At 38.8% G+C, this 26,038-nt stretch overlaps 1 protein-coding gene across 1 annotated transcript in view; it reads right to left on the reverse strand.

Annotated features, from left to right (window-relative positions):
- The window catches only part of NALCN (sodium leak channel, non-selective), a 285,252-nt gene that overhangs the window by 127,030 nt on the left and 132,184 nt on the right, over positions 1 to 26,038 (reverse strand). The window contains 1 exon segment of the mRNA XM_040624300.1: positions 22,749 to 22,940. Coding sequence (XP_040480234.1) covers positions 22,749 to 22,940 — 192 coding nt within the window.

Genomic DNA, 26,038 nt, shown 5'->3' on the forward strand with positions numbered 1-26,038 from the left:
TAAGTCATGAGCCTAGAGAGTTCATCCTCTATGATTTTCTCTCTCTTTCTCCCCCCCTTTCTTCCCTCCTTCCTAGTAGCTGCTATTCAAAGATAATGGTACAAAATTGTGGCCTTGCCTTTGTGTGGTTATTGCTGGTGTAATTTTTTCTGGCTTATAATTAACTGTTTTATTTGTTTCCTTAGGTTTTAGGGACAGAGGGTCTGTGATTTTGCTATTTCACTCCTTGAGTCCAAACCTACAGATGTAAATAGGAGTAAACAACTTTGTTTACGAGTGCTTTTACTTTTTTAAAAAAAATATTTTATTTTATTTTTTAGAGAGACAGTGCATGCTGGTGTGCATGCAAGTGGGGTGGGGGGGAGGGGCAGAGAGAGCGGGGAGAGAGAATCTTAAGCAGGCCCCAAGTCCAGCTCCCCAGCCCGACATGGGGCTTTATCTCACCACCCTGAGATGATGACCTGAGCCGAAATCAAGAGTTGGTCATTCAACTCCTGGGTGGGACTGAGCCACCCAGGAGCCCCTACAAGTGCTTCTACTTTTTTATTTTTAATGACATCATCACATATTAAACACCACTATACAGGTCAGTCCCTTTCAGTGCCTGGCTACACTAAGTTTTTTTTAAGATTTTATTTACTTATTCACGAGAGACGGGGGGGGGGGCAGAGGCAGAGGGAGAAGGAGGCTCCCCGTGGAGCAGGAAGCCCAATGCGGAACTCGATCCCAGCACCCTGGGATCATGACCTGAGCCTAAGGCAGATGCTTAAGGGACTGAGCCACTTCGGTGCTCTGGCTACACTAACGGAATCAGGGATGAGGCGTTAAGCAGAGAATGGCCAGTTGCATTTAAGGTGATCAGGAACAAACAACTCAGGCCCATCAGAAAAGAACTAAATCAATCAAAAACATCTCTAATGAACCTGCAGTGGAAGCTGTAGAGAAAAATCGCATTGTTGGCAGTAGCATCTGAAGGTGAACAACTGAAGACTGGCTCTACAGGTCAGGAGGAGCAAGAGGGATCATTAAAAAGTTAGAGTTATGAGCATGTTGATAATCCAAGGAAGCAAACATCTCTGAATGAACAGAAGTTAAGTGGGAAAGAAAACACAGAGTAGAAATGGCAATGATGTTCACTGACTGGAGAAGAAAGGTTGTAAAAATCACTGGCTCATGGAGCACCTTTTTCTAATTGGAGTGCATCATATCCCTCAGGTATGTGGGAACAAAACAAAGGGCGAGACCAGAGCACAGAGTAAAAGCCACAAGGCAGGAGTGTGACAAGGTGACCTGTTCCGCGGGTGATGCAGGAGAAAACATATCTAAGAGCAGAGAAAATGGTCCTGAGGTCACTGAAGGGCCTGAGCTACTGCAATGAAGAGCCACAAAATTCACTGCCTGCCCTTCTCAGGCTCCTTGGCTGGCATTTCCTTGATTAATCTCTACACGCTGCGGTGACTCAGGGCTCGGTCCTCTGGTGTCTTTTGTGCCTCTCAACACTCGCTAACTAGTTGGTCTCACTCATTCCAATGCCTTTAAATACCACCTATATACTGATGACTCCAGTCCCACACTTGGAATCAACTCCATGTCTCCACTTGGATGTGTATAAAAAGGAATCTCAAGCATTAGACATTCCACATCAAACTCTTTATGTCCTATTCCTCAAACCTGTTCCTCCTGTCTCCTTCCCATCTCAGAAGAATGAGAGCTCCATTCTCCAAGTTACTCAGGCCAACAACCTCACAGATACTTTTGGTTCATTTCATTTCCTCACATCCAGCATCCAGCCTGTGAGGAAATCCTGTTAAATCCAACCTTGGTTCTTGGTCTCAGTTCCACATTTATTCTCAATATTCCCTGATATCACTACTAAAACAGCTAATAGTTCCCCCCCAAGTAGCCCTATAACTTGGTACTATTCGTTCTCGTCATAAACTGAGATTAGGGGACTTGAATAAAAATAAGACTACCAAAGAGGGAGAAATAAAGTATTTTCATAGCTTCTCTTTTATTCCAAATAATAGCCTTGAATATCGAACACAGATGGGATGAACATGTCCCCTAGACCAGGCTTCCACCAAATGCCAAAGTGTTGGTGGCAGAGACAGGTTCATCAATGACAGGACTTTTTCAAGGCCCAAGGGTCCATTTCTGACTCAGAATCTCTTTCTGCTAGACCTTCTTAGAGTTAGGTGAAAGCAAAGCAAGGGTATTACCCAATACTGAAATAAACAGGCTATAAGCCTTTGTTCAGGCCTTGCAAAGCAGTTCATAATACTTTAAAAAGATATCATAGATGCCCTTTGGTAACTTGATGCCCCAATGAATGTTTTGGGTTTTGAGTATGTGTGGATATCCATTTAGGTTAAAAAATAATTAAATATTCTTAAAAAGTAGGATGGGTAAACCCCTCAGGTTTTGGTCAACATATAGCGAGCAGAATATACAGTATGATCCCATTTGTAATATACAAATCTAGATGTGTTCTTGTGTTCCTCAAAATGATTGAAAGCCTATAAAATAAACTTAGTACTTCGGGGACTGGAATGGGGAGGACTGAGGAACTAGGAAGAGGGGGTAAATTCTCTCTTTTGGATTTTTTAAAGTAATAGCTTTACTGAGATATATTTTACATATCATAAAATTAATCATTTAAAGTCTACAATTAAGTGTTGGGGCGCCGGGGTGGCTCAGTCAGGTAAGCGTCCGGCTCTTGATTTCAGCTCAGGTCATGATCTCAGGGTCCTAAGATCCAGCCCCGAGTCGGGCTCCTTGCTCAGTGGGGAGCCTGCTGGAGATTCTCTCTCTCCCTCTGTTCCTCACCCCCAAAATAAATAAACCTTTAAATAAATAAAGTCTACAATTAAGTGCATTTAGTTTAGTTGAAGAATTGTACAACATTACCACTATTTAATTTAAGAACATTATCTCTGCCTCCTCTCAAAAACTATGTACCCATTGGCATTCCCTCCCCATTCTTTCCTCCTGTAGCTTTTAGTAACCAATATACTTTCTGTCTCTACGGATTTGCCTGTTCTGCTCATCTTCTATAAATGCAATCATACATCAGCACTTTATTGCCAATTGATATTGCATTTTAAGGACAGACCACATTTTATCTATTCCTCAGTTGATGGATATTTGTTTTGTTTCCACTTTTTGGCTCTTGTGAATAATGCTGCTATGAACATTCTCGTACAGGTTTTTGCGTGGACATAAAAATTCCTTTTCACTTAATATGCCTTTTACCTTTTGTATTAAAATATATGTAAAAACTGATATTTATTTTGAAAAATACACACATTAAACATTTTAAAACATGGCGAAGAATACCACCCATGTTGACATACAGCCTTCGTTTTATAATGTAATTAACATCTATTTTATCTATCTTTAGCTGGTTTCAAGAATTCTTTCTCTATAATAGATTTGCTTTCAAAATGAAATCCATTTGACAACTTATATAGTGGCTCAAGCTTTTTATGGAGAGTGTCCCTGCTGTGTCTTACTACCAGTCAGCCCTAAAATAGAAGATCTGACTTGATGGTATTCACTGAGTACAAAAGTGACACCTCCTTTGGTTTTAATTGCCTTAATTAGTCACCTACTCAATGTCCTTGTTTCTTTTTCCCCACTCAAATAGCAGTAAAATGTTGAGAAGTTTTATCCTCTGAAAAACCCACTTATGTCATGATCCTTTAATATTTTGTTGTATAGTTCCTTTTATTTGAAACTTACTCAACTATTCAAAGCTATAATTTTTTTAAAGATTTACTTATTTATTTATTTGAGAGAGAGAGAGAGAGCATGAGCAAGGGGAAGGGCAGAGAGGGAGAAAGAATCTGAAGCAGACTCTATGGTCAGTGCAGAGCCTGACACCGGGCTCATCCCACAACTGTGAGGTTATGATCTAAGCCAAAACCAAGAGTCAGATGCTCAACTGACTGAGCCACTCAGGTGCTCCTCACATCTGTAATATTTAAAATGATATCAACAAATAGTAAATGTTGGACTTACCTAATGCTGGCTGGCAAAATCATGACTGACAAGATCAAGGTCTTATGGAGAATTGAGGGGTTGAAAAACCCAATAAAAATGACATTTTTAATGTATTTTAAAACCTACAGTAAATAAAAGTTCTAAGAACAACCACTTACTGTGGTGAAACGGAGTTATCCATAAATACAAACTCTGTGGATTTGAAATCTGGAGTGAAAACATAGCCAAAGCCATTGGCAATAGCCATTTCTTTACTTCAGATTTCTTCTTACTGGTTTAGATGGAATTCTAGGGTCCATCAATTCAGTTACACTTTTCCTAGTTCTCCAATCTCCATCTTTCTCTTTTTTGGCCAACTCTCAGACAAAATGCCAACTCCTAGGTGGGTCTGACTCCTCATGGTTGTGCCTACCCATTCGGTTGCTCTGAGGAGAGGGTTACCTCTAGGAAAACAGGCTCCCCTCCCCCTGGCTTCCAAAGGGGCCTCAACACTGTCCAGCAAGCCTCTTCCCTGTATTTGGTGAGTCCAAGACCAGACACAAGCTTCCCAAAACTTCTTGTCATCTGTCATCTGACTAACTTCATCCACCTCAGCTCTGCCCTCACTCTCAAGAGATGGCCTTCCTAGAGGGGAGAGCTAAGGGTGCCGTTTAAAATAGAAGTTGAATGAGCTGAGCCTAAGACCTCAACCTTCTGTGAGTGGCAGAGCGGTGAGGCAAAAACCAAGTGTTTAGCTCTGCAGTCACAGGGCCTGAGTTTGGGATTAAACTGCTGCCTGGCTTAGTGGCTCTGGGAGAAACACCGAGCCGTGCCGACACCGAGCTTCCTCAAACGTGTGATAGCGTCACTCCAAAGACTATTTTGAGAATCAAAATAAACAGAGTGTGTGTGAGGACTTTATAAACATGAAATCACCATACAAGCAACATTTTTAAATAAAAATTTAAAAAAATCTCTCTCAAGGAAAAACAACTTTAATAACCCTTGTTCAAATTTCAGAATTCTTATACAGTCTCTATGACTTAAAATTCTTTATGTCATATACAGTGTGATTCCATTTTTATAAGGTTCAAAATTATATTGGATAAACTATATTTTTAAGAAGATATTTCCTCTGAGACACACGATGTTGAAACTGTGACTCTTTTGGATGGCATCATTTTATCTTTGAACTAAATGATTCCCTACATGTCCTCGATAGCTGTCAGTGGGTCTATTTTATGATCTATTAAGTGGTACTGGCCGTCAATTCAAAAACTTTGTTTTCATACAATACATTTTCCAGTCCATCTTCCCAGACTATATTTTACCTATAAATTACAGAAAAAGGCTACCTATAAATTACAGTTTTGTTACTAATAGAAGCTAATAAATTCCCGTTTGGTGCTATTAATTCATTCGAGTATTGAATAAACAGTAAAAATCACGGTGCTAGCAAATGGACTGATAATAGACAGCTCTGTAAAATAGGATCTGTGCTTGAAGTTATCACATACACTGAGACCTGAAAACACAATGAAACACTGACTGGATTTTGTTGCAGGGCCCTTTCTGGAGAGTACAGTTACCAGTGACCTTTAAATGGTAAAGGTTTTGGAGTCATGTCAGTCTCTCTCTCTAGATGAACTCTTTTGGAATTTGAGATCTGTTGAAACCAATTACTTTTGTTGTTAGTAGAAGTGAAATATTTAAAATATTAATCTTTATAAAATGACTGTGCCTCATTCCTTGTCATTGAGAAAGAAATGAAAGTTGAAACTCTGGAGGTTTTAATTAATTCTGCGACTGCCTTTTATAGTGACAAAAAAGACCAAGCAGTTCTTTGCTTTTTCCAAAATGAACCCACATTATTTATTTCACTTCTATAATTCCTAAAATGTGCTTGTTGCCAATCATTCCATTTAAACAAGTAAAAAGAGAGGTGGGGGGAAGTCAGTTTATTGGTCAAATTTTAGACCACTATGGAAAAGCCGTCGTGAATCAAGACTAAAGTAATTGGCCTTAAATGTCAAAATGAGCTTGAATGTAATTAGAAGCAAAGCAGACATCAGAACGTTATGCCTACTCCAGCGGCAAATTACTTTAAGTAGAGCCTACACTTAAATATCATTTCAAGAGTAAAAGGAGAGATGGCAGAAACTCATTTGCAAAAGCCAGTGAATCTTTTTCTAGTCCTGAAAGTGTCTGTAGGTGTATCCAAACCGCGCTTTTCTTTTAAACGGCCAGGCTTGGGTTCACTTCTACGTATAACACCGTAACCGACAACGCAGACAAAATCATGGATCTGTAGTCTCCTGGGATTTCTTTCAGGGTAAGATTACAATGACATGAGGAGAGACGCTGAGCCATGACTAGCATTTACATGGCGCTGTACAGCTCCCGAAGCAGTTAACCGTCCATTACGTAGAGCAACACGAGCAACAGCCCCGTGAACGATCACGGCCCGGACGGCAGCGCCCACGGGCCTTCACGATTAACCGAGGCCGCAGGGAGCGAACGGTGGCCCCGCGTCTCTAGGCTGGGATCTGTTGCCTTCAAATTCCTTTTGAACACTGCAGGTACAAGGCATCTTAAGATCTAATAACTGCTGATTTCCTTTCATGATCTAAATTACTGAAAATTACTGTCAATTTTATCAATTTTGTAATTTAAAACGGTTACCTTCTTTGTCTTACACAGTACTGGGTACATGTCTAAAACTCCATATTATGCTCAACTGACTGAGGAAAAATAGATATCTCCAGTATCTTCTAATCTTTGCTAAAATAAGCTCCACTCACTAACATTTTTCCACATGGAAAGAACATAACGTTTTCATTCCCATGAGAATCTAAAATCACGGAATTTTAATTTGTTTTAATAATAAAAATATATTAATCATTTATGACTCAAATGTTAAAGTTCCTGGATTAGAAACATTTATCTTAAGGAAAAAAATATCAAGATGAACTGAATGAACTTAAATTCTTCCCCTAACAATCTTTCTTGCAGAGCATGATATTTTTAGTTGAAAGGTATACTTCCCACCGATTATGTTAAAATAATTTTGAAATGCAACCATCTAGCTGACAGAACAAACAGCTGTGAAAATGAGACCTGGAGGTTTATGCAAATAGGAAACTTCTGAATTAATTTTCTTCATAGAACAGACTGTCAAGTTTCTGGGAGTATTTATGCCCTATTTCTTAATTAGTGATTTTGCTAATGTCAGTCATATTAAATTTTCATGATGTAAATGATGGTTTCATTGGCAAATATGGGCTATAAAATCGCAGATGAAAGTTGGCATTTTACTTTTGGTGCAATAAAGACTTAGTAACATATCCAAATGAAACAGGGCTCCTAAAAGTGCAGATGTGTGTCCTGTTGTTAAATAAGCGGAGAATTTATCAAGAAAACTTCTGTAAGGAAAGTACCATGGAGTCTACACAGGAAATTTCAGAGTTTTCTCACCATTGGTTTGAATAATAACGTTGGCTCAAGAACAAGGTTTTTTTTATGTGGCTTCAGATAGAAAGCAACTACAGTCAGAAAAAGCTTATAGTTTTGCATTAAAAAAAAAAAAAACCCGACCCTTTAGAAATGGAGTTTGCCATTGTTTGCTCTCTTTGAATGGGCTTTGATTCTCATTTTTCTTCACTAAGTTCACAAATAATGAGCTTTACTGCAAATTATATTGTTTGCTCTTTTCTATCACAAACATAGATTTCAAAGCCTTGCTCTATTCTGATATTGCTTCTTTAGTACTCTAATACCTTGAAAAATAGATTTGATAGAGGTTTACAAATAAATGTTTAATTGAAATCATTTGACTTTAACAAAGCTGATTTTACAAGTTATGAACTAAAACTAGTCTTGTTATGTAACTAAAATTAGTCTTGCACAACTTTTATGTCCCTCGTAAGAGTAGATATATAAAGGGACACATTATATTTGGGGGGGCATTTATACGTATTTGAAACAAGACTGAATTCAGTCACAAACATAGATGTTATTGCACTTTTTTTGCTTCATATTTTATCATCCCCACGAGTGTCACACATGGCTTACCTCATAAGTTAGGCTGTAAAAATATAGTTTTGATAACTATATGACATGCCACCACATTTAAAATTTATTTAGACATTTCATGGTGGTTGGACATTAAAGTTGTCTCAAAATTTTCACAATGGTAAAGAATGCTACAAAGAGCATTTTTTTGAAGATCAATCTTTGTGTGCATCTCTGGTTATTTTCTTGGAGTAGATTTCTAGAAATGCAATCGCTAGATCAAAGAGAAAAAATGCCTTTTGGTGTCTTCATCTATAATGAAAAACGGATTCCCAGAAGAGTTACACAAATGTTCATTGCCCTGTGCAATGTGTGAGAGGGCTTTCTGCCAGCAGTGCACATCACCATTAGCCAAAAATAAAAACAACAAACAGATCTTGTCCATTCAACACTTTCTTTCTGACATGCATTATAAATTAAGGTTGTATCTTCATGTTTTCCTCTGTTCTTAAAAATTATTTATGGCGGTTACTTTGGACTTTTTGAAAAGTCAAATTTGTTCTTCTTTTAGGCCTAGAAAGTTCTTGACCACCCAAGATGAAAGATGATATTTTCTCTTTGTTTTTTTACCGTTTCACACTTCAAATGTCCTTGCTCTAATTCATCTGGAAGGTATTTTGATACAGAGTACGGGGAGACTCTGATATCCCCAATATGGCTTGTTTGATAATAGTCTTGTAATCACTCATTTTGATACTTTCGTTACCAAATGTCTTTTTAATGCACGTTTGCCCCTTTATCTATATGTTTACCCTAAATCACAGTCTTTATTATTGTAGCCTTGTACATTTTCTTATTGGTTCTCACCAATTTTTGATGATGTTCTCACTACTTTTTCTTTTTTAAATAACATCTATAATGTGGGGGAAAATACTTCCTTAATAGGTTTTTTGGGGGGATTACATTTGATATATGCGGATATCTATGTGTGTATATGTGCACTTCTCTCTCTCTATGAAAACTTGTTGTAAGGGCCTTGCATGTAAAAAGTTTCATATACAGTAATTATTACAATCAGCAATAATGACCCCTGGGGAAATGTCTTCTTGACTTAATCAGGAATAATTATGCTTCTTTACAAAGTAGTTTGTTTTTAGCTTATTATCATTTTCATCTACCTAAGTCTGTATTTGATAGAAAAACTGGAGTCACACTGTGCCTCAACTCCAGCAAACACGGTGTCCTCATGGTTCACTTTCGTGTTTTGGGTTTCGTTTTTGTGTTCATTGTAATTTCAATTTTGTTTTCCCTTTAGATTAATTCTCTTAAATGCAGCTTAAATTTATTTGACCTGGCTATATCCTTATTGGACACATTATATTCTTTTTGGAATAGGGCAAAATATAATAAACATTTCTTTGCATGTCTTGTTAAAATGACAGCAATTTTTTTTTTAAAGATTTTATTTATTTATTTGACAGAGATAGAGACAGCCAGCGAGAGAGGGAACACAAGCAGGGGGAGTGGGAGAGGAAGAAGCAGGCTCATAGTGGAGGAGCCTGATGTGGGGCTCGATCCCAGAACGCCGGGATCACGCCCTGAGCCGAAGGCAGACGCTTAACTGCTGTGCCACCTAGGCGCCCCAAAATGACAGCAATTTTAAGACTACTTTAATAATTTTTATATAGTTAGATAGTGCAGAAACACATTCTTCCTTACACTCCAAGACAGTGTCCCCTTTCTTTTATTTTGCCATGGCTTTTCATAAGCCCCATTGGTTTTACTGTTTTTCACTCAGCCTGAAAGATGTGGTTTATCCAAAGAAAAAGAATATGTGGTATTGTCCACATTGTTAGCAGAATTTTTTTTGTCATTCATATTAATATGCATACTTTAACATCGAATTTCTAGTTTTTCTTACAGAAATGTATCCAGTATGTCTCTGTTGGTTTGAAGCAGGATTTTTGTCCTTCACCCACTGCCTTTTTTTCTGGGATTCTGAATTGAATTAAATGCATGTGGAAAACTAAAATAACAACAAAAACAATGGAAGCAGGACTACAGACCTAAACCTGAACTAGCTACCAGGATTCTTTCTATGTCTAGTCCCTGCCTGGCCTGTACTACTTTTCCCTTTTTGTATTGCATAATACAGGATAACAGGATGTAAGCTGTCCACTTGCATTTGCCTAGTACAGCTGCCCTCACCCTCTCAGCCCCCAGTCTGCACATAAAAGTACTCAGCTCACTCACGTACACACATAAATTTTATCCCATCATGTTTCCTGAAAATTAAGGTTTTTTAAAAATTGATTTATAGAGAAGATGTTCAAGAAGGCTGGAGACAGTCCTCTGTCTGGAGCAGCTCGGCTCATGGTTCACTGACACTCTAGGTGTTATACCCAAGGGGTGGGCAGTAAGAAAGAATGAATCTATGCATTACATTAAGTGGTCAAGAGTTTAATCCCATATACGGAATAGTTAATAATAAGTGATTTCAGATATTGGCAGTTGGTTTTCTCTTCCTGTTATACATATATATATATATATATATATTTATATATATATATATATATTACTTTTTGCATTTTTCTGGAGAGTTACAAGGATCAACTAAGTAGAATATTCAAAACTGCAATTGGGGCTACTACTTCCAAGATCAGGAGATGTAGATGACATTCTAAATACATAGAAACAAACACAGAAAGTCAGACAAAGTGAGGAGATAGAGGAATATGTTCTAGATGAAAGATCAGGACAAAATCACAGCAAAAGAGCTAAAAGAACAGAGATAAAAATATGTCTAATTAAGAATTCAAAGTAATGATCATAAAGATATTCACTGGACTTGAGAAAAAAATGGAAGGCCTCAGTGAGACCTTCCACAAAAAGATAGAAAATATTAAAACATTAACCAGAAATGAAGAACTCAATAACAAATAAAAAATATACTAGAGGGAACCAACAGCAGATTAGAGGATGTGGAAGAACAGATCAGCAATCTGGAAGACAGGGTAATGAGAAGTAACAAAATGGAAAAGCAAAGAGAAAAAAGAATAATTAAAAAATGAGAACAGACTTAGGGAACTCAGTGACATCATCAAGCATAATAACATTTACATTACTGAGATTTCAGAAGAAGAGTAGGAGAAGGGGGCAGAAATCTTTGAAGAAAGAATTGCTGAAATTTTCCCTAATCTGGGGAAGGAAATAGACATCTAGATCCAGGAAGCACAGAGAGTTTCTAACAAGATTAATCCAAAAAGGCCCACAATAAGACATATAATAATTAAAATGGCAACAAGTAGTGATAAAAAGAGAATTTTAAAAGCAGTCAGAGGAAACAGTTACACACAAGGGGAACCCCATTAGGCTATCAGCTGTTTTTACAGCAGAAACTTTGCAGTCAAGAAGAGACATGATATATTCAAAAGTGCAGAAAGGAAGAAACTTGCAACAAGTAATACTATACTGGTAAGGTTATAATTCAGAATAAAGGAGAGATAGAGTTTCTCAGACAAACAAAAGTTAAAGATTTCATCACTACTAAACCAACTTTACAAGAAACTTTATTTTTTTTTTTTAAAGATTTTATTTATTTATGTGACAGAGAGACAGCCAGCGAGAGAGGGAACACAGCAGGGGGAGTGGGAGAGGAAGAAGCAGGCTCATAGCGGAGGAGCCTGATGTGGGACTCGATCCCGGAATGCCGGGATCACGCCCTGAGCCGAAGGCAGACGCTTTAACGACTGCGCTACCCAGGCGCCCCTACAAGAAACTTTAAAGCAAATTCTTTGAGTGGAAAGAAAAGGCTATAACTAGAAGTAAGAAAATTATGAAAGGAAAAAAAAAACCTCACAGGTAAATGCAAACATACAATAAAGGTAGTAGATTAATCACTTATAAAACCACTATGGAGGTTAAAACATGAAAGCAGTAAAATCAATTATACCTACTAAAATCAATCAAGGGAGTCATAAAATAAAGGGGGCCTATTTTTAAACTTTCAGTGCAATACAGAAAACTGATTACTTAGTGTTCAGTTAATGCCCCAATCATTTACTAAAGCAACCTTGTATGTTGGGCTGTGATTACTGCTAGGTATTTAGTGTGTCATGCTAAGAAATTGGGTTTTCATGACATTTAAGAACAATCCTAACTATACTACTTGTTGACTGCCTGTTACATTCCAGCACATCCTCTAAAATACATAACTACTAGTCTATTTTTAATGATGGGGAATTGTAAGTAGTCATGAGAGGACAGTTGAAATATCTAATCACAGACTATTTTTTTTATAGGCAAGACTCAACAAAATATTTAATAATATAGTCACCTTTTCATCAGAAAATAACCTTACAGAAGTTCATCTTAACTGAGGCAAATATTCCTCATTAATGACTCCCATTTATTTCTGAAGTTGGTGGAATGGAGTAGATTATTAAAATAATATTAATGTCATATGGCAATTAGTAGTTGGAAAATTGCAAATGAGAAGATTGGTAGAAAACCAAAATATGATGAGGTACAAAAAAGGTCCTCCCCAAAAAAGTGCCCGTCTGGGATTCAGGGTCGGAATATAAAGATGATTTATTCAAGGAATAATTCTGATAAGTGCAGTTCAGTGGACCAATGATGTCAACACACAACGGAAAAGACAGCCGTCTCTGTGTGATTCATGCTGTGTTAAAATTGCCCTTTAAAAGGAAGTGCACTGGATATTATTTTATAACTATGCCACTGATGAATCACCATGGAAAGAAAGTCAACTAGGAGCAAAAAAAGCAAATCAAATCAAAACAAAACAAAGCGAAACAAAACAAAACCAACTAAAACCAAACAAAAAAACCCCAACCAACCCCTCTGATGTTATAGTGGAAAGAAAATAAAGTTAACTTTACTGCTTTTTTTTGGGGGGGGGAGATTGTTACACTAAGTTAGATCACTTTTAAAGCTATGCTTTAAAATTTAAAGCAAGGTACTAGTTTCTATTACAGAGTCAGGTCCAGACATGGATGAATTTGGCCGTAAGCCTTAGATGGGACCACATTTAAGAAATTATAGAAGATTTGACACAGTAATGGCCACACAGAAAAAAACAAAAAATAACCTCCCTTCCTGCTGCAAACTCCTCAATTATAAATTTTTGTCTTTGGTCAATAAAAATGAATTTTGTTCAGTGAAAATACCTCCTCAGAGAAGTAATATTTCTTCCAGTGTAGCCTTCCTTAAAATAGCTCTTCTTTTATTCTCCATAAAGAAAATAAGAAAGAGAGAGTGAAATCTTCAACAGCTCCCCTGTGTCACAATCCCAACCTCTGAAAACACCCTATTGTCTGGCTCCAGACGAACACTGCAGTTCCTTTCACATCTGTCCCTCCAGGCCCTGTGATTCTCCATGTCTCTGATTTACTCATTCTGTCTTCCTGATAAGGGATACTCTCATCTAATGCCATTACCCAAATTCTTATCTGTTGAAACCATATGCACCCCTAAAGACCACTCTTCATATAGCTTTTCAGACCTCCATCCCTGGAAGCAAACCCTTCCTCTTAATAAAACGAGGTGATATTTGGAAGCTCAGTGCTTACCAGAATTTTAAAATACTCTCCAGAACATCTTTGATAGCATATTTCACCTTCTGGCTTATGTGCCTACTATGGGATAAGCTGACTTCTTCCTTACGCTCTTGACTATGTTACAAGAGGGCAGTTAGTATGTTTGTTCATGTGTGGACACTGCACAGGTCTGTCACACAGAGAATGTGGGCTGAATTATAAACAGCAACAAAACACATACGCAATTTATTTAGCCTATCATTGTGGATGGATGTATCTGATATTTTGTGGCCAATGGATTTCAATGGTGTAGCAATGAACGGGGCACCAACATGAGGTTATGAGAATCAAGAGGGGACAATATCTGTAAATGCAAACAAATATGAGCCTGCAGATGGCAAGGCAGATGTCGGGATGGCCTGGTCTCAGGTTGTGTCTCTAGGGAAAAAAAATCTACCAATCTGAAAGATAACCAATGGAATATGTTTTTTAATTCTCAAAACTATATTAGTGAACCTCAGTGTCTGATCATATATGGGAAAACACTGATAACCCCCCCCCCCAATTCTGGTTAAAATGCAACAAACATCCTTTTAAAGGCCTAGTTAAGATCCCAAGGAAATAATGGAAACCCTGGGACCAAAAGCTAATAAGAAGCTTGGGTCAAACAAAGGCCATCAGGGGATTTATGGTCTGTGCTAGCCTTTGGTTTTTCATACACTGTCAGGAACAAGGGGCAAAGTCACAGACCCTTGGAAGCTGGAAGCTGCTAACCGCGACGCTTGAGTAAGGCTGGATATTCATTGGGTTTCATCAGAGACGGACCAAAAAATTTTTTTTCATGGCAAAAGAAGATGAAAAAGGAGTTTGTGTGTCTTGACCTGGACACACACATATGGAATCCTATTCTGACACAGCCAGCACAGAAGAACCATGGGGAATGGACAGACTAGTCAATAAACCTGGTACTGTGACAATGGGTTATCCAGAGGAAATGAAATAAGATTGCTCGCTATCTCACAGCAACCACAAAAATCAATTTTGGTTAAATGAAGAGCTAAATGTTGAAAGCAAAACACAGCCTGACAAGACCAAGTGTTGCTGAGTTGTGAAGCAGAGAACATTCTCATGTACTGTTGATAGCAGATACACTAGGGAAATTACATCGGAATGCAAGATTATCAATACCTGCTAAAGTTGAGTTATCTTTATTCTAAGACTCAGTGATTCTATTCTTACCTACATATCCCCCCAAAGCATCCACATGTGCAGAATTTCACAGGTGTACAAGTTCATTTGCAATGTTTAGAGCAGCACTGTTTGGAGTCAAAAATGTTAGAAACAAACATCCAAAACTGCATGCATTAGTTTTGTATTTCTGTGTTATAAATTATCACAGATTCAGCACCTTAAAATAATACCCATTTATTATTTGCAGTTTCTGTAGGTTAGAGATGTCGGTACAGTGTAACTGGGTTCTCTGCCCAGGATCTCAGAGGTTGAAATCAAGGTGCAGGCTGGGCTGTGGTTTCATTTGGAGTTTCTTTAACCCACATTCAGACTGCTCTCAGAATTCAGTTCCTACAGTTGCTGGACTGAGGATCCTGCCTTCTCAAAGCACACAGCCTCTAACTGCTACCCTCAAGACCTAGCCGCATGGCCCTTTAACGTGACAGCTTACTTCTTCAAAGACAACAAGAAACTCTTGCATCAAATGCAAGAGCCCAGTCCCTCCAAGTGGGTCAGGAACACCCAAGATAATCTCCTTTTTGATGGACTCCAAATTAACTAATTAGCAGCCTATTCACAGAAGTGAAATTCCATTGTATTCATAAGTCCTGCCCAAACCCATGGGGAATTCACCTACTACACAGGAGAATGGGAAAACAAATTGTGAAGTGTTCCTATGAATAGTGCATTATAAATATAATGCAATATATAGTTGCATATTAAACCATCAGGAAAATAAATAAAATGCAGTACACGTATTCATTAGTAAAGCTCACAAACATACTGCTGTGCAAAATAAAAGCATTTAGTAGAAGAAACAGTACAGTTTGAGACCATAGAAGGCAGGTTTAAATTATGCAAAAAGACATGTGATTTTCAGTACATGTTTCTATGTGCACTAAAACATAAAGGAATGCGCTAAGAACGTAAACATCAAATTCATAAAAGTGTTTCTCCATGGGAAAGAGAAGGGAGTGATAGGAACGGACGCTCAGGGCTTCAGATCCACTACAAACATGCTTGTCGAACTGTGTATGCCCACAGAAGAATACACTTTATTCGTCTTTACATCTCTTTGCATGTCTGAAATACTCCTTGAAAAATTAAAAATATTTGAAAGAATAAAACAAAAATCAATAAACATCGAATAACTATACTTTTGAAGATAAAATATACCTTGAATTTATCAGAAATATAGTCAGACTCTCTAAATATATCTGGCAAAAAAATGAAAAAAAAAATGAAGGAGCAAGTTGTTTCTTTCAATTTCTCAGTAATTCTTTCATACAACTAAAAGCCATTTTGGTGGCGAGAGGAAGGGAAATTAATTTGTAATTAAATGTTTTATAGCGTTTACTGCTTATATTGTATAACTGCTTTGGACATGATTTTATAAGTGAAAATTCAACAGAGCAAGTAATTAGCATTTACAGAATGCAAATTACCAAAACATATGAAATACATAATCTATTAAAATTCAAGTACCTGTTCTTACAGATGGTAATGTATTGCTTACGAATCAGAAACTCCCCATTTGTAGAACTGGAGAACAAATGAGGCCTGTATATTATTATGTTAGTGGGAGATTAAAAGGAATAAAGATATTGAGCTGGTGGAAGATGTACAGTGGATGTTTAAAAGCATAAGCTTTTGTCAGACAACTACAGGAAACATGCAATTTGTGTTTGTCTTTATTAAAGAAAGACTGGTGGCTCTTGCCTGTCAACTGGGCCTTATGACCTGTACAGGCTGTTCCATCATGAAGAGCTAATCTAATTGTCCTCCTTGTAACACAAACTATTAGTACCAACAAAACAAGAACTGGGGGATACCCTGCCTCACAGCATGACTTGATCTTCCTTGGGATTTCTGCTTAGCAGTGAAGTGTCTTTTGGTCCAACTTAGGAGAGGAAGTGATTGGTTGAGATGACAAACTTGTTTTATTAAATTCTACCAATATATCCTCCTTTTTTCTTCCCCATCAACAAATTTCAAGCTTCTCTTCTCCATCCCATGGGACCATCTGCTGAGGCTCCACTGGTTGTTTCTGCCCTGACTCTACTTCCTGATGCTTTGGATCCCATGGCATCGGCATTGTGGTAAGTGCTGTGGGAGAAGATAGCGAGAAGCTGCCACCCTCAAGTTCTTGTGGTCCAGCAGAAGCAACAGAAGCTTGCATAAATGTTGACGGTGTGTAACAGAAAGTGATGAACGCCATAAAAAGAGAGAGAGCAGGAATCCACTCTGTGCCAGGTCCTATGTTGGCTCCCCTGCTGATACTATGTGGGCAAAGAGCTGGAGCCCAGATGCTTCCGGTGAGAGAAATTAAACACCAGCCCATCTCCTACCACATGTCTATTTACACATCCTATATGCACCGGTCATACAAAAGCTTTGGAGATGAGAGATGTGAGAAAGAAATCTTGTCCAAACTCTGCATCTGACCATTGGAGCGGTTTTGTGGTTGTTTCTCCAATAGCCATCCCTTCCCACATGATTTATCTAAGCCAATCCTGTTGACTCCAGTCATCTTGCTAATGATTCCTTTAAGAATGACCAAGTTACCCAATCCTGCCAATGAGTGATGACACGATTTTGCTGGGGGAAGTAGAAAATGGTACTGGGAAAGGTGTCCTTGCTCCTAAGGAGCCCTGGACGGAGATGACCCACTTCTTCCTTGAGATTTTATCGAAAATTCTGGAAATGTTCCGTCTGCTTTGCTAACACATGAAGACAACACATGGAGAAAGCAACTGCAGTAGTTTGCTTGGACTGCTTTAACAAAGTACCAAAACTGAGTTGCTTAAAACAAGGGAATTTATTACATCACAGCTCAGCAGTGCGAAGTCAAAATGTTGGCAAGACCTCGCTCCCTCTGAAGGATTCTCCCAGCCTCTTCTAGCTTCAGGTGATTGCTGGCAATCCTGGGAGGTCCCTGGTTTGCAGATGCTACTCAATCACACAGCTGTCTTCTCCATATGTGTCTTCATATCGTCCCCCTTCTGTGTGTGTCTGTGTCTATACAAATCTCCTCTCTTCATAAACTATCGGTCATACTGGGTCAGGGCCTACCCTAATGACCTCATTTTAACTTTAATAACCTCTATTATTATTTCTTCTTCTTCTTCTTCTTCTTCTTCTTCTTCTTCTTCTTCTTCTTCTTCTTCTTCTTTTAAGATTTTATTTATTTATTTGAGAGTGAGAGAGAGCACAGGCAGGTGGGGGGAGGGATAGGACAGAGGGAGAGGGAGATGCAGGTCTCAGTCCCAGGACCCTGGGATCATGACCTGAGTTGAAGGCAGATGCTTAACCGACTGAGCCACTCAGATGCCCCGATATCACCTCTATTTCCAAATAAGGTGATGCTGGGGTACTTCAACTTATCTTTTTGGGCACATAATTCAACCCACAACTGAGACCCTTTCAGTGAAATCAATTCAGAGTCTTGGCTTTCTGCCTAATCTACCTAACCTACCTAATCTCGAATTCTGTGAGAAATTTCCCACTTGTTCAAGTCAGTTGAGTCAAGATTTCTGCTACTTCTTGCCAAAGCACTCTGACAGAATTATGCAGACATTTCAGATAGGATAAAGGGTTAGGGAGATGGAGGGTAGAGTGGTTCCTGGAGGAGGGGATAGCAGTGGAAGAAAGAATCTGGGATGTTGAGCTTGATACAGGATCGGAGAAATTTGCTTTGGTTTAGCATTGTTATTTGTTCCTCAGTGAAAGCCTACTCACTAACAAGTGTTGTGCTAAGCACAGGGGATTTACTGAGCAAGACAGATACCCTTTCTGCCTTTGAAAGATGCGGTGGGGGAAATCCTGAAATATGAGCCCAAAGAGGTAACTGGGGATGGAGAAAAAAAGACACTGAAAGCCATATTAAAATGTTTGTTATCTTGAGGGAAAGGAGGACCTTGAAATGTTTTAAATAGGAGGGTGCCATGAGACAGTTTAATTTTTGCTGCAAGTGGAGAATGATTGAAGAGCGGCTGACTGAGGCAGGGAGACCCATTAGGGAACGTGTGGAATAATGCAAGTGAAAGCTCCTTTAGGACCTCTTCACCTTAAAGTGCTTCAGGAAGTAGCTGGGGACTTTCAGTGTGGCTGGAGCTCCGTGAAAAGGTCAAGTAGTTTGCAGGCACTTAGGGTGCCCACGCTGCTGTTTCCTTGGCCCTCTGCACTTCTCTTCTTGGAATGTGGGTGGAGAAACCATTTCCACTTGTCCATGTCAGGTCCTCTTAGAGGGTTTCACAGCGGGTTGCTGGGCCAAGATGCAATCAAGTCAAATTAAACGGTGGTTTCATATACAGTCCTATGTCTCTAGGGAGAATATGCCACCTGGATGGCTGGGTCAGGATCTGGTTCAAGAAAGAGCCACAGAAAAATTCTTCCCTGGGCACAAAGACTGAGGCTGTTTCTCCAAGTCAGGCTGGACCTGCCTCTGCTGGACTCCTTTCTTCATGGCGGCTATTCTCCCAGCATCTCTCAAGTGTGCACACAGTTGACTCTCCTGTATCCCATAGCTCTAAGTATGTGTAAGAAAGATCACATGATGGGAACTTGAAGAATCAGCATTTGTGTCTATCATCTTTACTGATCCGGGCCATCTTGGAGGCTGGCTCCCACCAATTATGTGCTGTACACTCTGACTAATACCGTAATTAACCAACCCACCTCAATACCCAACCACTGGATAATGAAGGCAATGTCCTATAAGAAGGTAAGGGGGTAAGACCCACAGAGGAGTGTCCTAATAGAAATCTAGCATTGACAGCCTGTGTTTCTGACCATCTCTTCTGATGATTTCCTATCAGGCAAGTAGCACCAACGGTTCCTGCTTTATGTGACTGGGAATGATAATGACTACTTTTTGTAGCTGCAATGTTTTTAACATTTCTTGCAAAATGTGATTATTTTTCAGGGATTTATAATTATGTTCATGTGCAAGGAAAAATCTACTCCTAGTCATTTCACACATTTAGGCTATCAACCCTGTCAGCTGCAGAATCACTGATTAGGGGGCCCGTAGTCGCTGGGCTGCTTTCATTAAGATGGTCAAAGTAATCAGGCAGAAAGGCACAATTGAGTAATTGGAGACCTGAAAACGTAATGCTACTTGATTACTATTATGGCTGGAAAATAGAGCAAATCCCAAGCGGCTGAGTCGGATGGCTCTGAAGCAGCCTGGTCTTTCATACAGAATCTAATATACCGACTTCAAATATATTATATAGAATATGACATTTGAAAAATGCTTTCTAAGCCCAGAGCGGGGTTGTTTTTGTATATGATTCAATGCACACAATGCTATGAGGAAAACACTATTTTTACCTAGATTTTAGATGTGAAAAAATAAAAGCTTAAAGAATAATTTGGCCAGTGTCATACAGCTACAAAGTGCTGGAGTAGTGATAAGAAATCAGATCTCTAGGACAATAAGTGCAGACTACCTGCAATGCTTTCTTATGCACGCCACAGCCCTGATTCACAACATTACTATTCAAAAATTCTTGAAAATACCTGAAATATTGCTTTCTTTCTTTTTTTTTCCCGGTAGCTCATTTAGTGGCAGAAATCCAATCTGCCCCACGACTTATTTATTGTTCTTATTTATCCTTTCTTGTCCAAAGGGTGATGGTTTGCTAAAGAAGCATTAGTGTGTTGATTATAGGGTGTTGATTCAAACAATTCAGATCTACAAAGGGGTGATATCACCCTTATAATATCTGGAATATTATGAACTCCAAAGGCCATTTGGCTCAAAGAGGTTTTGGGGAAGAGATATAAAATCAGTGACATGAGATTAGCAGAGATGGTAAAAGATGAAGATAAGATTTGAAATTAAGAGAAGGCTGCTGTGTACATAAAGAAGGGGACTGAGGATGGTTTTCTTTTTAGGGTCCCCTGTTGCTAGGACAATGGCTGACCCTTCATGGGTCTTCGATACTGTGTGTTGAATTCACCTGGCCTCAGAGATGGACTGTGATAACGGCGGTCTTTGTCATTTTGAAAGCGGCACTGCAATTTTCATTCCCTCCGTGAGGGGGAGGACTAAGACAAGGTGGGCTTAGTGACATCACTGCCATCTCTGCCTGGATCCCTCCCAACCCTGCAGGAAGAGCTGAGCCTTTTATTAAAGAGTCTGGCTCCAGGCCAACCACATCCCCGTGGCCTGACCACAGGCACCGGGGAACGTTTGCCTGGCTGGCTCGTGGGGGAGACCGCTGTCCCCACACCAGACTTAGTGCACAGTCAGTACAGGGCCGCCTCTGGGCGGAGTTGCAGGCAGAAACTCGGCACACCCCACTGCAGGCTGCCATGCTTTTACGCACAGCCATATTCCTAGCCCAGGTGTTTCTATTCTGAGGGTGCATCATCCAGGGGCCTCAACTGAGGCATCTTTCTCTATTCTTCCTGCCACATTTATGCTCACCCACCTGACTCTCACCCAAAGCTGCTCAGTGGGGAACATGGAATGCTGGGGGCCGGTGTTTATTTCTGCCTGTTGCTTGCACTGTGGCAGTAAGTGATTAAGACTCACCGTGACTTTCAGTTTGGCTTGCTGTCCTACAACACCACCTAGACACAGGCCAGGTCAGCACCTGTCTGAGACCAGTCTTTGTGCCCGTGCTCTGGATGCCCCCTTCAGGAACATTTTGCTATTGTCCTCTACGTCTCCTACATCTTCAACCTTGCCCTCTCCTCGCGCGCTCCACAGCATTTAAACACAATCACACTTTCATCCAACTTAAAACTTCCTTGGTCTTATGTCCTCCTCTCACATTGACCTTTTTTTCTCCTTTAAGTTCTGGAACAAGAATGGCTCACCTCAGACCTTTTGCATATGCTGTCCCCGAACCTGGGACATTTTGTTCCCCCATGTGGCTACCTAACAACTGTTCTTTAGTAACTGCCTCCTTCAAGAAGCCTTCTTGGACTTTTCCGTTCCTGGTTACAGACCTTACCTGTGGGTTCCCAGAGCAACTTGTGCTTGCCTTTATCATGCTTTACATGCATGACTTACTGGGCACCCTCTGGAACTGAGAATTTCTAGAAGACTAGGGACATAGTTATGTTTCTGTTTTAAGAGCACCCAAACTGCCTGCTTATTTGCACTCAACAAATGCCTGGTGATGTGTAATAAATTTAACACAAGATCAAAAAAAAAAAAAAATAACCATGCTCTATTAGTCTACCAGTTTGAGTATAGACACCATTGTCCTCAAAGCTTATTTAAAAAAATGTGTTACATCCAGCTGTTACCCCAAGATTATCCTTCCATATAATAGGCATTACTATTTCAGCTTATGGTGAAAAAATATATATATTTTTTGTCTTGGTCATTATCTATTTTCATGTTTCTAAATCCACACAGAGTTAAATTTCAGAATCCTTGATTAGGGCTATATTTTCTACATGAGTTCTGTTTATGAATTGATTGATTTTTAACTTCCTTCTTAGCCTAAGTGAATTCTAATGATAACACAGAGGCATGAACTAGATAATCTAAAGACATTTCAAATCTGAAGAATTTGTGAATTTTATTACATTGAAAACCAAAACCCCCTTCTAGATTATGCTTATCATAAAAATATATGAATTATAAAACAGATTTCAAAACGATAACGCTCACAGACTCAAAAAACTTTATTTAAAAATTCTGTTGTATTGTCATCTATAGGTGCTAAGAACCCTGGCTTTCGTCTTGACTGGTTTCAACATTCCATTCTATTAGACTATTTCCAGAATTTTAGCATTGATGTATAATCTGACAATGCTGAAAATGTGTTCAAATGCCTGCACCCTGCGGAAGAGACCATTTTAAATATCAAAACTGAATTATTTCAGGTTACCTAAAATATGATGATGTTTTTGAACCACTGTTAAAGGGAAATTATTTTGATGTTAAGCATTATTACCAAAATAAGAAGAAGGAATTAAATTGAATGCATTTTTTATTCTTACCCTTGGAAATGTTGTAAACCTGTCCAGTTCTTCAACAAAGCAGAACATCTGCAGACTAATTGCTGACATAACAATCAGGAGGCTGGCCGTAAATACAACCAAACTCCCAAGCTTTTTTCCAGGACCAAATATCTTGTACACAAAATCTTCTAATGCTGGTGAAATCTTAATGAGCCGAACAACCCGAAGAACCTGTTGTGGGAGAGAAAAACATACATACTTGATCATTTTTTTTTACACTGAATCTTAAATAAGTTCACACTAAACCCTCATTTTTCACAGTACTTCATAAAAATTGCACTCTTCCGTTTGAGCCGCTACAGGCAAAAAGTTAACTGAGATCTCAGTCTAGCTCAGTGCCTGCCTTAAAGCCAGAATGCAATAAATCCCAAATGAATGTAGGAAAACTGGAGCTTTTTGACATGTAATGTGATAATTCAAAGTGCTTTTAACTGTTGAAATTAAAGTGATGTTTTTCCCCTAATGTTCAAATGTAGAAGAAAATGTTTAGCTCGATATCCATTCTATCCTCCCTTTAAATAACAGAACTATCAGAAATTTAGCCTAGCAAGTGGCTAGCCAGGACTTTAGACCACATTTTTCAGCCCTACTTGGAGCGAGGCGTGGCCAGGGCACTAGGTTCAGACTGATGAAGTATGAAAGGAAGTAATATTTGCAACTTTTGGCCCATTAAAGTAAATCAACTTGCCCTGGATACTCTGTATGCCTTCCTCTGGCAGGGAAATAGAAATAAATGGACTAGTCCCTTTGGACCAGGAATAGAAGCCTTGTATAGAGGCTGACAGATTCAATCCACCTCAACAGCTGGCTTCCTGCATGACCGTGTGGAGGAGAGCCACCGACTCTCCCTGGATACGCACCAGCTACTGGAGAGAAACAAACTTCTGTCTTATGTAAGACTTGTATTTTTAGAACTTTGTTATATCTGCTTAGCTTGTCATCTAAACACACATACACAATTTTAGATGCTTTGCAAGTATATAAATGCACCCCCCATAGCTGCTTATTAATTAACAAATTCATTTGCTCATTCACTTTAACAAATACTATTACGTGCCAAACATTGTATTGGACAAATAAGGTTCATTGTGTGTAATTACAAAGGGAGTATAATACAAAGGCATAGCTTAAAAAATTTTTTTTTACAAAGCATAGCTCTTAGGGCATATTTATAAGATCAGAAGTATAAATGATTATATAATCCAGAGTTGAAGCATAAAGCATGGAAAAACAATTTTTTCATTAAGTCTAACATGTCAACATTTTTTTATATGTGTCTAAGAAGAAAAAGTGCTTCCAATTAAAGTATGGCATACCACTGATTGTAAGACAACCACAGATTTAGAGATAGGAAATAGGAAACAGAAAAACAGTGGTCTGGGCATAAATAAAATATAATAAGTATAAATATAATAATATATGGTTGTCTAAGCCAGTTTGATAAGAGCTTTAGGTATCTGTAAAGTCTTCTTAGGAGTAGAAAAATGAATAGTTTACTTTCAATACAGTAAAGAACAGGAAGTGCTTTAAAACTTAGATTTTAATTTTTACACATATAGATGTTTGGATTTTCCCAGCATCCTTAGCTTCCTACAGTTTCTGATTTTCCTTTGGCAAATTATTCCTGCTCCACTCTTGGTCCATGAGGTCCAGAAGGGACTCCATGATACCCACGATTCGGGCCTGGGGGGAATATTCACAGTGACCTGAGTCATCCTCGGAACTTTTGTTGGACCTGTGAGATGTGGCATTTTTTATCTCCACTTGGCATTACTGTAAGCACCACCAAAGCCTTGAGCTTCTGGGAGCCATCTTTGCCACTACATGGAGAAGGTCAGCTTAATAATACTGACCCAGAAGAAAGGTGAGTGAACATATAGACTGAGTCCCTATGATACCCTTTTAGCCTCTGCATCATGCCATACCTGAAGCCACATTTACTTCCCTAGAATTTGAATTAACAGGAAATATTGACAGTGAACCTTATCATTCCTATTGTCTACAGAATACAAATGTAGCCACGTGAACAGGAAACTAAAGGACAAACGTTTAAAGAAGTTGAGAAAATATATATTTACTTGTTGTTAATTTTAATTCTTTCATGCAATATTAAAAAAGGAAATTTATGTGAAAAATCATGTTTATCCAAATAAGCATCGTGCTACATACATGGTTAAGCTACCAGTCTTCCTGTTAGAATTGACATATGTTCTGAAATCAGAACATATTACACTCAGGTCATCTTTCCAAATAACAAATGAATAGCTTTATCATAGGAGCTATTAAAATATTAACATTCATATTAATATCCAGAATAATAATATGGAAAGATTTCACATTCTTATCAGATTTGTTATTCTCAGACATAAATGATTCAGTACCTAATTGTTAAAAGCTGAGTCCAGGCAAGTTTACAGGAACAATTTAACTGGCTTTCTAGCTCAGCTTTCCATACAGTGGGTTTCCTCTGCTTGTATTAAAATCGTATTTAAAAGATCGTCGAAGTAATTTTGAGTCCTATCCCAAATTCTGATAAAACAGCCTCTGCACATCTGCGCAATTTCAATAAATTAATATTTCATTAGCTGGAAGAAGCAGAACTTAACATGACTCCTACATGGCCGGTTTGATCAGGATTTTCAAAGGGGTAAGTCTGCATCCCTGGAAAGGCAAAATCTTTATCAAGGACTCTAGTTACGCCTTTTCTTTTTTTTTTTTTTTTAAAGATTTTATTTATTTATTTGACAGAGATAGAGACAGCCAGCGAGAGAAGGAACACAAGCAGGGGGAGCGGGAGAGGAAGAAGCAGGCTCATAGCGGAAGAGCCTGATGTGGGGCTCGATCCCATAACGCCGGGATCGCGCCCTGAGCCAAAGGCAGGCGCTTAACCGCTGTGCCACCCAGGCGCCCCAATGCCTTTTCATTTATTTGGGGATAAGTATGCTTTTCATTCTGTTTATCCAATAAAGCCTTTTGATTTTGCATTCCTACAGATATGGAATAAAGTAAATCATACTCTCAAAGATAAGCACTATAGGACATTTTGTGGTTGCTTCCAACGCTTGTTTTCCTGGTCATATTTCTAAGTCTGCCTCCTCAAGATCACTCTGTTAATTACAAGTGAGATACTTTAGAAATTGCCTGGCTAAGAATATAGACTATGAAATAAAACTTCTTAGTAATGAGTTTCCACCCCTTGCTAGTTATGTGCTCTTGGGCAAGCTATCAAATTGTCTTGGGATCTCAGTTTGCATGTATACTCTCTGTCT

The sequence above is a fragment of the Ursus maritimus genome, unplaced genomic scaffold (genome assembly GCF_017311325.1).
Source record: "Ursus maritimus isolate PB19 unplaced genomic scaffold, ASM1731132v1 scaffold_10, whole genome shotgun sequence".
Lineage (NCBI taxonomy): Eukaryota > Metazoa > Chordata > Mammalia > Carnivora > Ursidae > Ursus > Ursus maritimus.